At 39.1% G+C, this 16,048-nt stretch overlaps 1 protein-coding gene across 1 annotated transcript in view; it reads right to left on the reverse strand.

Moving 5' to 3' along the window:
- The window catches only part of STARD9 (StAR related lipid transfer domain containing 9), a 91,244-nt gene that overhangs the window by 44,967 nt on the left and 30,229 nt on the right, over positions 1-16,048 (reverse strand). Inside the window, exons 4-13 of the mRNA XM_058025513.1 lie at positions 14,330-14,446; positions 12,487-12,519; positions 12,337-12,398; positions 11,757-11,869; positions 6,645-6,714; positions 3,808-3,880; positions 2,871-2,938; positions 1,799-1,896; positions 1,396-1,581; positions 901-998 (exon numbers count right to left, since the gene is read on the reverse strand). Coding sequence (XP_057881496.1) covers positions 901-998; positions 1,396-1,581; positions 1,799-1,896; positions 2,871-2,938; positions 3,808-3,880; positions 6,645-6,714; positions 11,757-11,869; positions 12,337-12,398; positions 12,487-12,519; positions 14,330-14,446 — 918 coding nt within the window. The remainder of the gene's footprint in view (positions 1-900; positions 999-1,395; positions 1,582-1,798; positions 1,897-2,870; positions 2,939-3,807; positions 3,881-6,644; positions 6,715-11,756; positions 11,870-12,336; positions 12,399-12,486; positions 12,520-14,329; positions 14,447-16,048) is intronic.

A 16,048-nucleotide genomic window follows, 5' to 3' on the forward strand; every position in this document is an offset into this window, starting at 1 on the left:
GGGTTTCCTTCTGCCCAAATTTAACATAGTATTGTTAGGAAAGCAAATAGTAAAGTACAACTCTAAGATTCTATCCTTACATCTACAATATAAAACCTTGATACACTCATGTCAAATCACAAAAGAGCTACTCACTACTAAAGTTGTAGAGTCAATGGATTAAATATTAGGAAATGGCTGGAATCAAGACTATTTTTGAAACCTAAATTCACTGAATATTCCTTAAATGGATGCACTATAATTCAGTCCTTAAGTCATGCAATCATGTGTAAAAGGGGGCCTCATGCAGAATTTCAGGTCAAGAATGGTCAGTTACAGAACAGCAATTCTTGAGTTTTATATTTCTAGCATATGTGATTGTAGATCTGGATCAGTATGTGCTGCTTGAATTTTGCTGTAAAGACAGAATTATGCACTTCTCTGTGAATTATTTTTAATGCTGGTTCTTATGAATATAGTATCTAAAACATCCAATCTGTTCTAACACTATGTCTTTGATTGAGAGTTTTTGTTTTTCACATTTGATAAATGTGGACTGAATGTAAGGATGGGAAATGAGAAAAAAGCACAACTGAAAATTTGCCTTAAGCATCTGAACATCTAGGATTGAACCAGAATGGGATAGTAGGGGCAACAATAGAATTCAGGCCTCCAATGCAGCACCTGACTCTCTCCTTAATACTCTGCCATCTTTTAACTTGTGCAGCCTGTGAAGGACCTCTACACAAACAAATCAATCTGTCATAAAGTCAGAGCTCATTCCTAGAACAGGCAATGAATGAAGCTCGGATTCTGTGGCCAAAATTATTCCCATGTATTTAAGGCGTTCATTACTTTGCGTACTGAGAGGAAGACAAATTGTGACTGCAGAAGCTACTTGGGCAGAACTCAAGGCCTCACCTCATTTACTCTGGGCTTGTTAATAATATTTTTGGCATTTGCAGCATATCTCAAGGTACTCATGGTCTCGTTGTAGCTGGAGCTGGCAGGTGAGATAGCTAGAAAGAAAACAAATTACACAATTTTAAAAAATATTCAGCTTAACCCACCATTTTTCAAAAAGGTTTTTTTTTCAGTCTTGCTCCTTTAAAGAATTTTAAAAAATAACTCTAGGATTATTTCATTCAGCTCACAGAGAATGTCTTCTCCAGACTGTAATTATAACAGAATGAATCACCTAAAATCGAAGCTATCACCTTGGTAAGACTCTTAAACATAATTTCATGCACAATCAGCATGCATTTTCATTTCCTTGAGTATTCTGTGAAGTATTTATGAAAATCTTTACAAGGACAAAGTCTAAGTGTTAGAGCTGTCTTCTCACTGCAGTAGAGGCTCTTATTAAAGGCACAATGCGTTGCCAAATGCTAAACAGTTCACAGGAACCAAACTCACTGGCAATCATAATGGTCTTGGAGTTGCCCCCCAGGCTGTCCTTCAGCAGCCAGGTGAGGATGGAGTCGCGGTAGGGGATGTAAGCCGGCCGTCTGCCCGAGGGAGGGCTCTCCACATGGCTGCTCTCCCCTTCACTGGTGAGGGTGTTAATGCTCTGGCAGCTGCTGAACACCTGAGAATTTTGTGCTGAGGGAGAAGTACCACAGAGCTCAGGAAAGGAGTTGTTTTCTTCTGTCATGGCTACTTAATTTTCTTAAGATGCCATTACAGTTTATAAAGACAACACACAGCTGTTCTGTTGAGCTTTTTGATGTAAATGCAAGTAACAATTACACTCAACACACAGCGAGTGAGTTGTATGCTTTTATTGCTACACTTCAATATAAAGAACTAATGTGCTTACCTAAAGTGGATATGACAATTCCAAGTGTAACTAATGACTTGTTAATATTGGCACCTTCGGTAATTCTATCTTTACAGTAACTGGGATCAGCTCTTTCGCTGTAGCAAGCAAGTGTGAAAAAGACAATTGAAAATAAACAAAAATGCTTAATTATTAATACACAGTCAATATGAAAACATTATGTATTTTCAAGCAATACAAGAAAACAGAAATTATGAGCTTTGCAAATAAAAAACCCATATTCTTAAAATATTTCGTATTGCCCTCTATTTCAGAAAATTCAAACAACCATGAACAAAGGCTGTTGGTGCAATGTACTGTTAAAGACTCACCAAAACATAAACTCAAGTCTGAACTGGGCAACCCAATCAGAGTGTTTCTGAATTTAAAAGAACAACATACATTTCACATCTCCACAAGGGTAGCCTGGCTCAGTACAAAAGTCTGTATACTCCCTCAATGCCACTTTCTCTGACCGTACGCGCATGGTAATTTATGTTCTCGAGAAAACAAAAGTCCTTTTCTCTAACTGTTCTATACTTCTCCAGCACAACTTCCATCTTTCTGTTTTCTGTCACATCCAGCACAACCACATGTACCTCACTGAAATGCACAAGATCAGAGGCTTAGGAACTTTAGGAGTATAAACAACATAGACAGTGAGATATAACTATTTTCTCCTGCCCATGCTGGGCAGTGCTAGGCAGTCATGAGGAACGCATTCCTTTTTGCCCCTCTCTCTTCAAGGACAGATTTAGTAATTCCAACAATACTTACTGGAAAAGCAACTTAATAAGAATATAGAGCTGAATGGAATTACCTTAAATATTTGCAAAAACACACTATTGGTTCTGAGAACCCAGGAATTCTCTTCCCCAGTGAAAACCAATATCCAATACGAAAGAACTATTGACAAAGACAATATTAGCTTAATATTCCCTGTTACTTTATAAGAAAAGTCAGGCTTTCTGTTAGTTCAATGAAATTTTAAAATATTAAACTTAATCTTTTAAGACAGTATTGCCAGCATCTTCAGAGAAAATTACCTCTCTGCCTTTCAGTATATTATTACCTGCCTGCAAGATCCACTAAGTTGATCTTGCTTGCAATTTCAGAGGGAAGATTGTTCTCCAATATAGCCTGAAAAAAAAAATCAATAAGGAAGATTATTCCCCTTAATTAATTAATGAAAATAAAATTGATGTGCTCTTTTGTTTAAAGCTGAGTTGTACATATGACTGTCTCTCTGCCTTTGTTTGTGACCTTAACCCTCAGACTATGTTCAAACCACTAACTCAACAGCTTTCTCACCCCAGAGAGAAACTACCCTCTCATGCCAATTTCCTCTCAAAAAACCTTTACTGCCTAGAGACTGTAAAAGGCTTTCTTGTAGACCTTGCAGAGTTATTTTCCACTAATGTATTCCAAAGGTCTTTTGTGAAACTAAGGAAAAATATCCCAAAATGTTCTGTGATTACAGGATGTTAAGAGTGTGAGATAGAAAAGGTCTATTGGATCACTGAACGACTTCCCTGCCAGGGCAGGATGTAATTCCTCCAGAGAAAGGCTGCATTGTCTCAGGAAGAGTACTGGATGCCAAATGCTAAAAAGATGAGCACATCTAAAAAGCTGGGCAGATACAAAATTTTGGTATAAACTAATGCTGTACTTCAATTAAGAATCCTAAACCAGCGTGATAAAACATAACCTCAAACATATTCACATGTAATTTTCACAGCATCTGAGGGGTTGTTGCATTTCAAAGGGCGGATTGAAACTGAAAACATTTCTTTTAAAAGTGAGGTTTTGGCATCACTTCTGACTATAAGCTTGCACAAAGGAACAGAATGCTTCAACAAACACTCAACACATCTGCAGTGTGATCCAAAGGAAATAAGTAACAGCTTCCACCATTACTACAAACAGCACAAAACAGTGACAAGTAAACAATGCACAACACAGTGAGCAATGCTTTTGGAAGTGAGGAAGTTGGGTTATTTTTAGCTAACCTGAGTGTAGTGGATGGTGAAGATAGCATGGGATCTGCTGCTGGCATTGTGAATATGTGTAGCTGCTGTGATTCTAGAAAGAAGAACAAACCATTCAATTACAAAGGGTTACTTCCCTGTATTGGGGGAAATCAAAATCAACAAATACAGCAGATAAATGAAAAAATGTGAAACTTGGAGAATATGGCAGGCTGCATTCTTGGATCTGATCCCTGAGCATTTGGCAGAGAACATGGAAAGGTGTAAAGTGAAGACCAATTAGAGGTGGGTGTTTTTTCCACCAGCAGCATTCTGAGGAGATATCTTAAAGCAGCCTCACAGCACAGGTGGAAGGTACGGCATAAGCAAGGAGCACAGCAGAGAAGTACAGCCAGCAACAACATCAAACAGCTCATCCCCAATGCAGAGTGCACAAGCCAGCACATCTTCTCCATTTGTCTCCATTTTTATCCCTTGGCATTTCCAAAGGGTTCAAAAATCTTCCTAGACAACTTCTGGGGTTCCTTTACTCAAGTATAGCTCTTTTACACTGCCAGAGGAGCCCAATGAGACTAAGCAGTCCACCCATGTGAGTGCTAAATGAGTACTGTAATTCCCTGTGTGGCACTTAGTGACTCCGACATGGACAGATGGCTCTTGTGATCTGACCCAGGGCACTCTGACAAGCAGGAACTGCTCACAGAAGGAGCAGTAGAATTCTCTCACTACCTCTGCAGTGCAAACTTTTGGGAATTCTACTTTCTTTATAGTTGTTTTAATTAGAAAAACCTGAAGAAATTAGCATTTTGGCCAGGGCTTGCCTTTGAGTATCAGCTTGCCTCGAGTATCAGCTATAGGTGCAGCCTTTATCATCAGTTTTGCTAAGCCTGCCCTCCACGGCAGAGGGCAACTTTAGCAGGGCAGAAAAGGACTGTGGTACCATGCTTTTATTACCAGCAGAGAGCAGAGAACTGCAGCTGTGTGTGTGCTGCTGAGTGCCCAGGGCACCAGGGCAAAGCCAGGACTCTCCTCCCTGTTGTTCTCTGCTTCCTCCACCTCCTCCACAGTCCTGAGTGGCCACTGCCAAAAGCTATGGGCAGCTGAGCACAACGTGATTATAAGCAAGCCAAAGCAGGAGAACGTGAACTGGGCTCCAGATGCTGGAGAGGGACAAACAATTAGGTAAAGGGCAGAAGACAGAAAACAGCCCTACAGTGGGTGTTGTGGTGTGCTGTAATGTCCTATTTTGGCCTTCCAGGTCATTCCCCCAGGTGTGCCTGTGCCTCTCTCCCTTCCCCCTTGCCCCCATGCTGAGTGAGTCCTGTCAATCAGGCTGAACATTCCAGCAAGGCGTCGTGTGGTTGGTCAAGTTCAAAGGATGCCCCTATGCCCAGAGGTCATTGGCCTGTCTGGGTGTCATCTTCCCCTGAGACCCTGCCCCTCTCACCTGGTTGGTGGCTCACCTGTACCTCCCCTCCCCTGTCCCTGAGCTTAAAAGGTGAATGAGACCATGCGGCCAGGAGTTCTGTTGGAGCAGGTCCTCACGTTCAGACCTCTGTAACCATGGAATAAACCTCTGGACATTAAACCCTCCAGCAGAATCCTCGCCTTTTTCTCTTCACCATCGCCTGAAGCCATTCCTCCTGAGGTAAACTGGGTTCCTAACAAGCCTGGACTTGTTCAGTGCCCAGCTGCAATCTGCAGCAAGCCAAGGTATCTCTGGGGTGATACACCGCAGTTGCTGCCTTTGGCCCGGCAGCGAGGGTCAGACTGGCCCAGGCACAATCTCACAGGTAATATTGGGAGCCTTTTTTCCAATAAGTGGGCAGAGAATGTAAGGGCACAGCACCAAAGTTAATAAAGTAAAAGAGAAAAAGATGGTGCTCCAAGATTTGGAGGAGGAAGTGTTAGTACTCCTCACCTCCAACAATACACAAGGTAGTTGCAGAGCAAATTAACATCTCAATTACTCACAACACATGTAACCCATGCATTCACCTGGAATTTTGTTATACTTAGTCTTTGTTTTACCATAAAGCTGCATCTGTTAATTGCTACAAGCAGAAACAGCAAAACTTAATCCTTATGTATACTCTATGGGAGTTTTTGTGATAATGCAGCTTAGCTTTTATTTACTTCCCAGCATCACTGTTATTCTAAAATGTTGACTACTCTTATGATAAGACTTAATATTAATTTTGGAACTGTGATTAGGATTTGGGCAATTCTTACCAATATAACTATTTTCCATTACTGCAATGGCACCTGTAAAGATATTCAAGGTTTCTTGTCAAAAAGTGTCTAACTAATGAGAGCCAAAATCATTGGCTTCACCAGTGTTCCAAACCCCATAGTTAACTGGCAGCAAACACACAATTTGGACTAAGAACTTATAGAAATAAAACCAAATAATTGTAAACATAGTAGTTTTAGAAAATAAGTAAGTATGCATTATAATATCAGCATTTTTAAATCACTGAATTATACAACAAAGGGAGTTGAAAGCTATCCAGTCTAAAGTATCATGAGCAAGTGAAGGGGGAAAACAGATGTCTGTTTACAGCAAAATGTTTTCTTGGCTTGCATTTTTTGTCACTGACAGATGGTGGAATTTTGTGAGCAAGTCAGCACAGGGTCAGTGTTGAAGAAAGATCTTCATGAGTGCTTGTAGCTCTTGCTCTGGACAATATGATGATAGGTAAGGTCTCATGTGTGTCTCATATCACCAGACCACCAAATGTGACATCCTGTCATCACAAAGCACTGCCAACCCAGTCAGTAAAATAAACATCCGTGAAATAAACATACAGTGAAAGAAGAGTTAAATACAGATAGAACTGGTTTGTTATGTAAAATACCTTTTAGCTATTCCTTCTTCTAGAAGTTTTACGACTTGCTTGTAGTCTGTAACTAAATGCTGAGTCAAACCTGCCAAGGATTCAAGAAGAGTTAAATACTTAGCTTTCTCAGAAAGTTTCATTCAGTTCATCCAACAATTTACCCAACATCAGGAGAATAAGAATGTTCTGCTGAGATGGCAGTCTGTTATACAAGTAGTCTCTGGACTAGAGTTAATTTTACAAAAAAACACAACTATTTAATTTTTTAAAAAATTATGTAAAAAATTCTAGTTCATCTTTCTGATGCAGTGACATTAGTATAAAAAAATGCCTCATACCTTCACAGATTAGAACTTTTCCATCTGCACAACAATGGTACTTAAGAAATAGTATAAATCCATAATAAATTTTCAGCTATGTCACTGCTTCTGTTTGGGTACAGATCCTGTAAAAAAGATTTTGGCCATTGTTCAGGATGATGGCTTTGCTCATGCAACTAACTGAACCAGGAACCAACCCCTGTGAATATTCATCACTTCATTAAATAGGCTTTAGCTTGCAGTTGCGATCTTCATGCACTTTTCCCCTCAGAGGAGGCACTTTGAAGGATCTCCCTGAATAACGACATGAATCATCTGGCCTTTTCTTGTCTTCGGTTGGTTTTTACGCGTTCGTTTTTAAATCTGGTTCTATTTTTAAGCGGGGACATGGCGGCAAGGAAGAGGAAGGCCCCCTCACGGCGAGCCGGCGGCGCGGAGGGCCGGGCACGGCCCGAGGGGCCCGGCGGGAGGCGGAGCGCGGCTGGGCCGTGGATTCACCACAAATCCAGCTTAATATGCCTCCAATGTGTGTCCAAGGATTATTTGTCATTTGTACTGCAGTGACTCCTTAAAAAAACACCTGAGCTGTGAAGCAAGTCTGTGTCATACCACCGCTAGAAAGGACGTGCCGGTGCAGAATGTTTTATCTCACAGATGGAATCCAGGGCAACTCCCTCCCCCTCCACAGATTTAGATTTGTTTTACTACAGGCCACAAAAGTGTGGGTGAAGGGAAAGTATTGCAGAAAATATTGATTTATTTGTCTACTGTTAAAATGTAAGTCAAGATTAATATGAAATTCAACCAGACTGAAATAGGTACTTTTGATATTGTTCAAGTCTATCCTTTCATGATAACAGCTTGCTTTATTCTAAATGAAAGTAAAACCTAAGACAAAGAAGAGATTTAACTTTAGTCCTTTAATAATTGATACATATTAAGGGGAAAAAAAAGATTTTTGGATCACCCACACCTATAAAAAAAACTCTAACTGCAGTGTGCGTGCATGAACAATTGCACACACACAAACAGTATAGGATGATTTTCAAACAAAAGTATTTCTTCTGCTCTCTAGTGTCTCTTTGCAACACATTAATTCCAGAAGTCGTCATATTTTCCATTGGAGAAAAAGGCCCATTATTTTTCCAGCCGCACTGGGATCTTCAAAGCTCAGAATATGGAAACTATCATACATTGTTTTCCCAGACCCATTTTTATAGTCTTATTTAACTGAATAAAAATACTGTTATAAAAAAGAGGCATGGAAGAAATTCTTACCTGTCTACATTTCCCTAAGCACTGTACTTGTGAATCTTGCTGAGAGTTTAAAACAATTAGCTTTTTAATAAGGTTAATGAAATATTTTAAATGCTGCTTGAAAAGAAATGATGAAGTGTTCTGTTGGCTGCCAGAAAGAGAAAGGTCATTTTCAAGCCCCATAGAAAGATCAAAACCACTTTCTTGTCTAGAAATCTGCCTTGGAGTAAGAAAGGATCTCCCCCAGAAATCTGTCTCAGAGTAATAAAATAGATTGCATCATTTCCTGATTTAAGAGGGGCCGATTCCTTAACAGTGCAACCATCTGTGAGGGGGAAGTTTGAAACGATTCCAATCCAAAGCACTGAAACACTTTCAGCATTTTAAAGGCTACAATCTCTCCGCCTTTACGTGAAAAAACAATGGGTTGGAAAACATTTAAAATACTTAATGCTCAGAGCTGGGACTTTCTGACTGGACTTGAAAATGGAAAATGCATTGCCCAGGGCATCTAAGTGTCCTTAAAGGGAAAAAGTTTTCTGATTTTCCCCTCTCTCTGTACTCTTCATCCACAGCTAACTGTACTCTGGATGCCATTGACAGCAAACACACAACTAAAACTAATGCACACTGAGGAGTTCCTCCTAAGAGTCGGCAAACCTTAAAATTGCTGATTGCTTGCAAGAAGTACAATGCAAATACAGATGCTAGTCCTTAACTTGTTGGTGTATGGAAAACAATGGAAAATTTCTGAGCTTTGTTGATGCTCATCAATTTAATTTCTCCCATACAGTAAATTGCCTGGAAGTGAAGCACAAATCAAGCTCTCCTAGTAAATTTGCTGATAATTTTCATCTTAGCTGTTGGAAATATTATTCTTGCACTCTGATCCTGGACAGAGAGACTACATATAAAATCATCAAAGTCTGCTTCAGCACATAGAAAACCCTCCTTGCAGAGCTCACCAATTTTTGATTGCAGCAATACATTAGTGCACTTGAGAAGGGAATTTTGTACCAGTGTTGTGAACCTCTTCACAAGAGGCTTTCTTGAATTCAATCTTATTGAAATCAAGCTACCTATACTTCAAACTTGCGTTTAAGTTACTGCAGCTTATTTTTGATGTGAGCTAATGAATGTAGTTCCACTACATTTTATTAGTCCCTCTCCTCAACAGACACTAGGGCAGTCTCAAGTAAAGCAAACTGTCACAGTTCTCAACTGCATAAACTGCATAGGCAAATTTATTAATATATATTGTATACACATATCTAAAATAAAAGAACTCTGTTGCCACTGACTCATCAGGCTGAAATTACTTCAGGTCACATGGCCCCAAAACAGCATCCAATTGCACCCCATGCTGTCTTCAGCAGAGAAATTATTTCACTTTTCATGCATTTTTAAAAAAACATTAATCACAATTACCATTGAAAATATTTTTTTTCTTACAGGCATTAATACAATTTTTTTTTGAGGCTGTCGTAATATACAGAGAGAGTGAATAATCTAAAATAAATTTACAACTGTAGTCAAAAGCGGCAAATATTATTTAGACTAATATTTTGCCATTATCTCTTCTCTTAGTTTACAAAATCTAATCAACTGGGAACTTTATTGGCATATTTCAGAACTCTAGCATAAATTTTTTCCAGTCAAAAAAATTTGGAATACAAGAATAAAATCCTTATTCAAAATGGGTAAACAAAAAAAGCACAATAGAAACAAACAACCAACCCCCCAAACGAACCCCACAACAACAACAAAAGCCACAATAGAATTTAAAAAGAAGTGACAGAATTGGCCTGAAAGATTCCAGATGAAGACAAAACAGTGACAAAAGGCAAGCCAGCCCATTGGCAGAAGTTATAACTTTGTTTTCTTTTAAAACAGGGAAACTCCATTATATCCAGCCAAGGAGTCACTGGAGATATAAGGCCTGAGAAAAGAGATGGAAATTGCCAAGGAAGGAAGCAGTTTAAAGACCCTTTCTTGCGTGCTGAATGAGCAGCTGCTAAAAGAAAATACTTAGTCTTTGGACTCCATCAACAATGAAGTTCTTCAATTACAAGCAGGTAGAAAGAGAATCTTGGAAAGCCCTCAATAAAAGCCAAATGTCTATGAATTTACTTTTCAAAGAATTATGTTTGCCGTACTAATGAGACCATCAATTAATCTATTATTTTCCAAGTCTCATTAAAACAGGAGGCTGATGTGCTGGGAAAGCACAGCTGAGACAACCAGAATGTCTGATAGACCCTTGTGTACAGGACCAGGTGAGTTCAACACTTTGCGAGTGCTGATTTCAAATTTTGAGAGCAGGAATTGGTGATAACCATGGCCTGTTAGATGCACTGTGACCAACGGAGCAGGTGTGCAAGGAATCAGAGCTGGGCTCAATTCAATCAGGCTCCATCCAATCACACAGTCAGGTCGCTCTATCTATTGTCACATCTTCCCTCAATCTCTGAAGGAAGGATAACCATATGATGAGTAATGCCGTAATAAAGAAAAACAGGGAGAAAAATCAGTCAGGGAGAGCAAGAGAAATCCACTAAACAGAGACAAGGACTCTATTTAGAAGCTGGGACCAATCAGTATTTGCTCTGATGTGACAGGATCCATAACATCCTATGTGATATGCGTTTTGTGTACTACCCTAGGTATTACTGCTCACCTGATGGCAAGCCAAGCAGTTGCAGAGGCAGTGATACCAGAGGCTACTCTGGAATTCCACCCACTGGATATAAGGCATGAAGAAAAGGAAATGTATGCATTTACTTTCTAAACAAACCCCCAGCTTGGAAAACACTCTTCCTTCTGACGTCCACTGTACATCTTTGTATGATTTTGCACTGGTTTTGAGATGTGATTTTTGTCAGCTGTTGGTCAGATACACGGAAATGTAGCTGGCAAACTTTATACCAGGATCGAATCAATTCATGAAATACCAAAGGCCAAACTGCAATTTAAAGCTGGATGAGACCTTGAGGTAAAAGTACCAATCAAAACTGAAAGTAAAATGGAAGTAGAAAAAAAAAATGAGAGAGAAGGCAAGAACTAAAGTAAGACAGACAACTGAAAAAGCTGGCAATTGAAAATCAAGCTTATTAGGTTTTCACTTGGGTGAGATTTTCATGGCTTCTCACGGCCTGCCCTGCAACATCAAACAGTTAAATTTATCTACTTTTTTCTTTTTTTTTTATGTATATTCTGCTGCCAAGGTATGAAACAGGTCTGAAGGGACCTTAGGCTGGCCTGGAGAACACATTTAGAGCTAATGTTGGTGGACTTCTTGATTAAGCTAATATTTCTTTAAAATAAAAGGAAGAAAAATAATACGGCCGGAAAGGCAGACAGTGCAGGGTATCCAACCAGTAGGATAACAGAGGCAAAGCTTTCAGTGATCATACAACAAGAAAAACATTTGAAAAAAGTAACCCTTGAAGGGCAGAGGCAATTCTGACCACTGCAGGAATACATGCAAAGACACAAACACGCCTAGGACACGTCCACCTGCAGTTGTGCTGCTGGCTGAGAAGGCCACTCTCACCTTGGACATACGGTCCTGTTTCAGGGTGCTCTCGAACTCGAAGGGTGTAAGGCTTCTTTTGGTCTGACTGCTTCAGCAAGTCTCGGACACGCTCATTGTAGATTTCAAGAAAACTGAAAAGAAAAAGGAAAGCTAAATTCACTCAGCTAAAAACAAAACAAAAGGAGCAACTGTATATTTAGACCATGTAACTGACTCTTACATAGATTTCTTTTGCGCTGGTGGGCTCAAATCCCCAGATTTCCAAACACAATGCTTTATAAGGTCCAAGGGAATGATGAATAAGACCAGAATGTAGGATTATGGCTCAATTTAGGAGTTAAACAGAGCAAGTAAATTTTCACTGCATTCCTATTTCAGCTGTTTATACAAAAGTGAACAGACAGCATCCAAAGAACAATACTTAGATGGAAAACTAAACCAAATACTTCCTCATCATGTTCTGTGTTTTCCCCCTCATTCCAAAACTAATATAATCTAAGAAAACAGAAACAAAATAAACTAGTCTTTACTTTGTTCAGTCACAAGAGTATGCTGTTAAAAGCCTTCATATTGTTGTCCAAAACAGTAACACACTTACCTGACCTTTACCCTGCATGATGCCATTTGGTCTGAGTAATCATCCTTCCTAGAAAAGAGGCCCTTCACAAATGAGAAGTTTATGTCAATTTAAAATACATTAAGAAAATCTTACTGCTTAAACAAATTCAAATGCAGAAAAAAAAAATACCTCACATATACGAGGTGTCAGCCCAATGGATGCCTTCAAATAATAAACAGAAAAAAAATTAAATAATATATTTCCTAACATTCATGCAAAATCTATTTTTTAACAAAAGCCAAGTTTTAAGAAAAGGACAGAATCATAGTGCAGTAATGACTATGGTGGATTACAACACAAACAGCCATGCAATGTAGTTCATAACAGCATCACTAATTATACCAAAAGTAATTTTGGAGCAATGTACACAGCATTGATGAGAAGTTTAGGGGCTTGGGTTAAATCCAAAAGCTGTTTGATGTAATGATATTGGACATGTCTATGTCAGAGGTGTTGCAGACGAGATGAAGCCAGGCAGGCCAACACTGAAGCTAGCTAGATTGCTCATTAATATTTTTGGGGTTTTCCTTATCCTAGTTTTATTTCTTCATGCCATGGCATCACTGAGGAGCCTTAGAACATCTTTATATTCTAGATTTATAAATTTTGTGTCTCAGAGAGAACAGGATACGGAGCTGCTAACAACACCCAGACTAGGTGATGTAAATTTTGCCCAGTCTACACAGCACTGAGGTAACAGTGTGGTTTTGTGTGATGAACTCTCCTTATGATATGATTGCTCACACTTTAGCAGTGCCTACACACCCTGGGAAAGACACCAGGGCTTAGGTGGATTCTGCTTGCTGAATGGCATGAAAGGTTTTTTTGAAAGCCTTGAAAGAAGGCACACTTGAAACTGTGTTCTTTGAAAGAAGAAAGTCCAGATTCACCAAGCGGACCACCATGGACAAAGTTCTGTTTACACCAAACACTGGAACATTGTTTCACAGTGAATACTTGTCATTAAAGATCAGCCCAAAGCAGTATTGCTTTGGAGAAAGAAATTAGTTTTAAAGCAAGAAATCTCTTAGAAACACAAGATCCAGAAATTTCCTTGAAAAAATCTGGTAATAATGTAACTAAATCCTATTGCTGATGTCTATTGAGAAAATTAAATTTTAAAAATCCAAACTCTCATCAAAAGAACAAACTATGTTAGAACAGGCCTCCTATCTTCAGAATTTAAACACATTTTGCCCTTACTTCACCTTAAAATTTGATTCCCATGGATGTAGAAAATACTGGTCCACTTATGCAAACTATTAATTTTTTTTTCTTTTTAGCAGTATGTTTGACCAACAGCTAAGAATATTCATGAATAAAAATCAAACTGCCTTCTGTTGTGACAAAACACAGGAAATCATCAACTGGCTCCATCAATCTGAGTAGCAAGATTAAAATGCACTTTAGGTGGTGCCTGGTAGACAAACTCAGAATGTAACAGCTTCTGTAAATTCCATTCAAATGAGTGTCAAAACTGGAAGTGAAGTATTACTTTCCACAGGTCAATATTACAAGTAATAATCAAGCCTGTTACAAAACCATTGCCGTGAATTGTATCTAATTTTATTTGTGAAAGCAATTTAATCTCAGCATAGACCAGTTTGCCAAAATATCACATGGAAATGAATACTTTGTATTATCTTGGGTTACCGTTGCTAAAATCCAGAACTATTCCTGAGTATTGAGATGATTTTTTTTGTCATCTAACTCTGTGACAAGATTCATATGTAGTAAGAAGAAGATTATCAAGTAATAAAAATTTAAACTGCACCACACTTTCTAATATTTTTACCTGATACTCTATTTTTTACCTAAATGCAAAGGCTCACATTTCAAAAGTTTAAAACCGGATAAAACATGTGTAAGCATTCTGCTCATCAAGCACCACAACCACTGTTTAAAATGAAGCAATGTTTCTGCTAGACATCCTGCCCTCAACCCCAAGTTGAAAATGAATGGTGTAACTCACAGGTGTTCCCATCATTGTGTAAGTTTTTCCTGAACCTGTCTGTCCATACGCCAAGAGGCAGATGTTGTATCCTCTAAAAGCACCAGACAACACAGAAGTGCCAAGGTCCTGGAACACCTGAAAAGACCAAGAGAAATAAAACAGCGCATGAACAATTTGTCTCCCTGCAAACAGTCTTCATTACTTGCAGATCTTGCCCCTTTAATAACTCCATGGGAACAAGAATCTTCACACATTTGTCTTTCTGTGTTATCAGACTCAATGTTGCATGTCCAGCATCCACTTGTTAGATCATCCTTAAGACACTGGTATGCCAAGCACACTGCTGACAAGGAGCAATAGCGTTTAAGTGCTTCCCTCTCTGCTATCTCTTATTTTATATTCAGACTATGTGAATTCTTGAGGATCTTTCCGACCCTGAGCATTTACAGTTGTCATCATAAATGTGACTGAAAGACATGATCAAGGTTCTTTTATGCAATTAGATAAACTCAGCATCAGAATTACAGAACAGAAGCAAAGCAAAGTCAAACCTGCATGCAGATTTCAGCCAAGAAATAATTCTACCTGGCCCATCTGGTCAGTAAGTGACACCATCAGAGGTCACACGCTTTTATCTTCTCTTCCCACCAAACACACAGTGATGTGTCTTTTTCTGCTCATTGTATTACAGAGTCAGGACCTGTTACCACCAAATCCTTGCCAGCCTCTCAGGACTTCCAGAGCTTGCACTGGTCCTGCTGTTGCTGCTGAAGTTGGGCCAACACTGCCAAACTCCCCATACAGGAAGTTCTGACCAGTTTGTCCTCCTACTTTCCCTGCTCCTTTTTTTTTGTTCTTATTTTTGATCCTCAGGTGACTCATATTGTGATCACATTCTCAGGACAGCAAAGCCTTGCCCTAGACCAGCTGATAGGACCTCTAGTAAGGTTTGCCAGGAAGTGCACTGTGGATCAAAAGGTTCCAGCAGGCAGGCTGCCAACCCCTCTGCACACTTTGGCCTTGAAAAAGAGATGTTACAAGCATTAATGGTTTTGCTGTTCACATAGAAAGGTGGTTAGTATCTATTGAGAGATATATGGGGTTTCAGTGTTTCATGCTGTGAAATCTCATCCACTGCCAAGTAATTTGCTTCTCCAATGGACAGATAAATGCACTAAAACGGATACAAAAATCAACAGAAAAAAATCATAGATATCACTACTTTACCTAAACTATCCAGAAAGCAGATTGAAAATCCTCTCCTGAGACTTCAGTTATCAGACCATATTTAAACTCAAACTAGATCATATTTAAACTCAAACAAGATGCTAATTTCCAGTTGAAGAATCAATAACATTCCTATTTGGCAAAATTTTACTACCCCTGCTTGTATTTGTAAAGGTATGTGGCATGTCAGAGCATCTGCTTCACTAGGATTATCAGCTCCAGAAACTTTTCCATTCAAAGCATACAGAGAAAGCCATGAACAAAACACAGGGATACAAATGTTGTAGACAAAGGACTAAAACAATACAGAGACAAACTCTCCAGTTGCTACTGGAGGCCATTAAGAAAATGAAGCAGAGCTTTGGAGGGGGCCAACCTGGACTTCACAGCCAGCCAGATATTCTAAAAACAGTGACATAACCCTAGGATGGTGACGCATCATAATTTCAAAAAAATTATTTGCTCAACTTCTAGTAAAAGCTGATTTGTACTGTTTTGTTTTTGTTTTTT

Source organism: Melospiza georgiana, chromosome 6 (genome assembly GCF_028018845.1).
Source record: "Melospiza georgiana isolate bMelGeo1 chromosome 6, bMelGeo1.pri, whole genome shotgun sequence".
Taxonomy (NCBI): domain Eukaryota; kingdom Metazoa; phylum Chordata; class Aves; order Passeriformes; family Passerellidae; genus Melospiza; species Melospiza georgiana.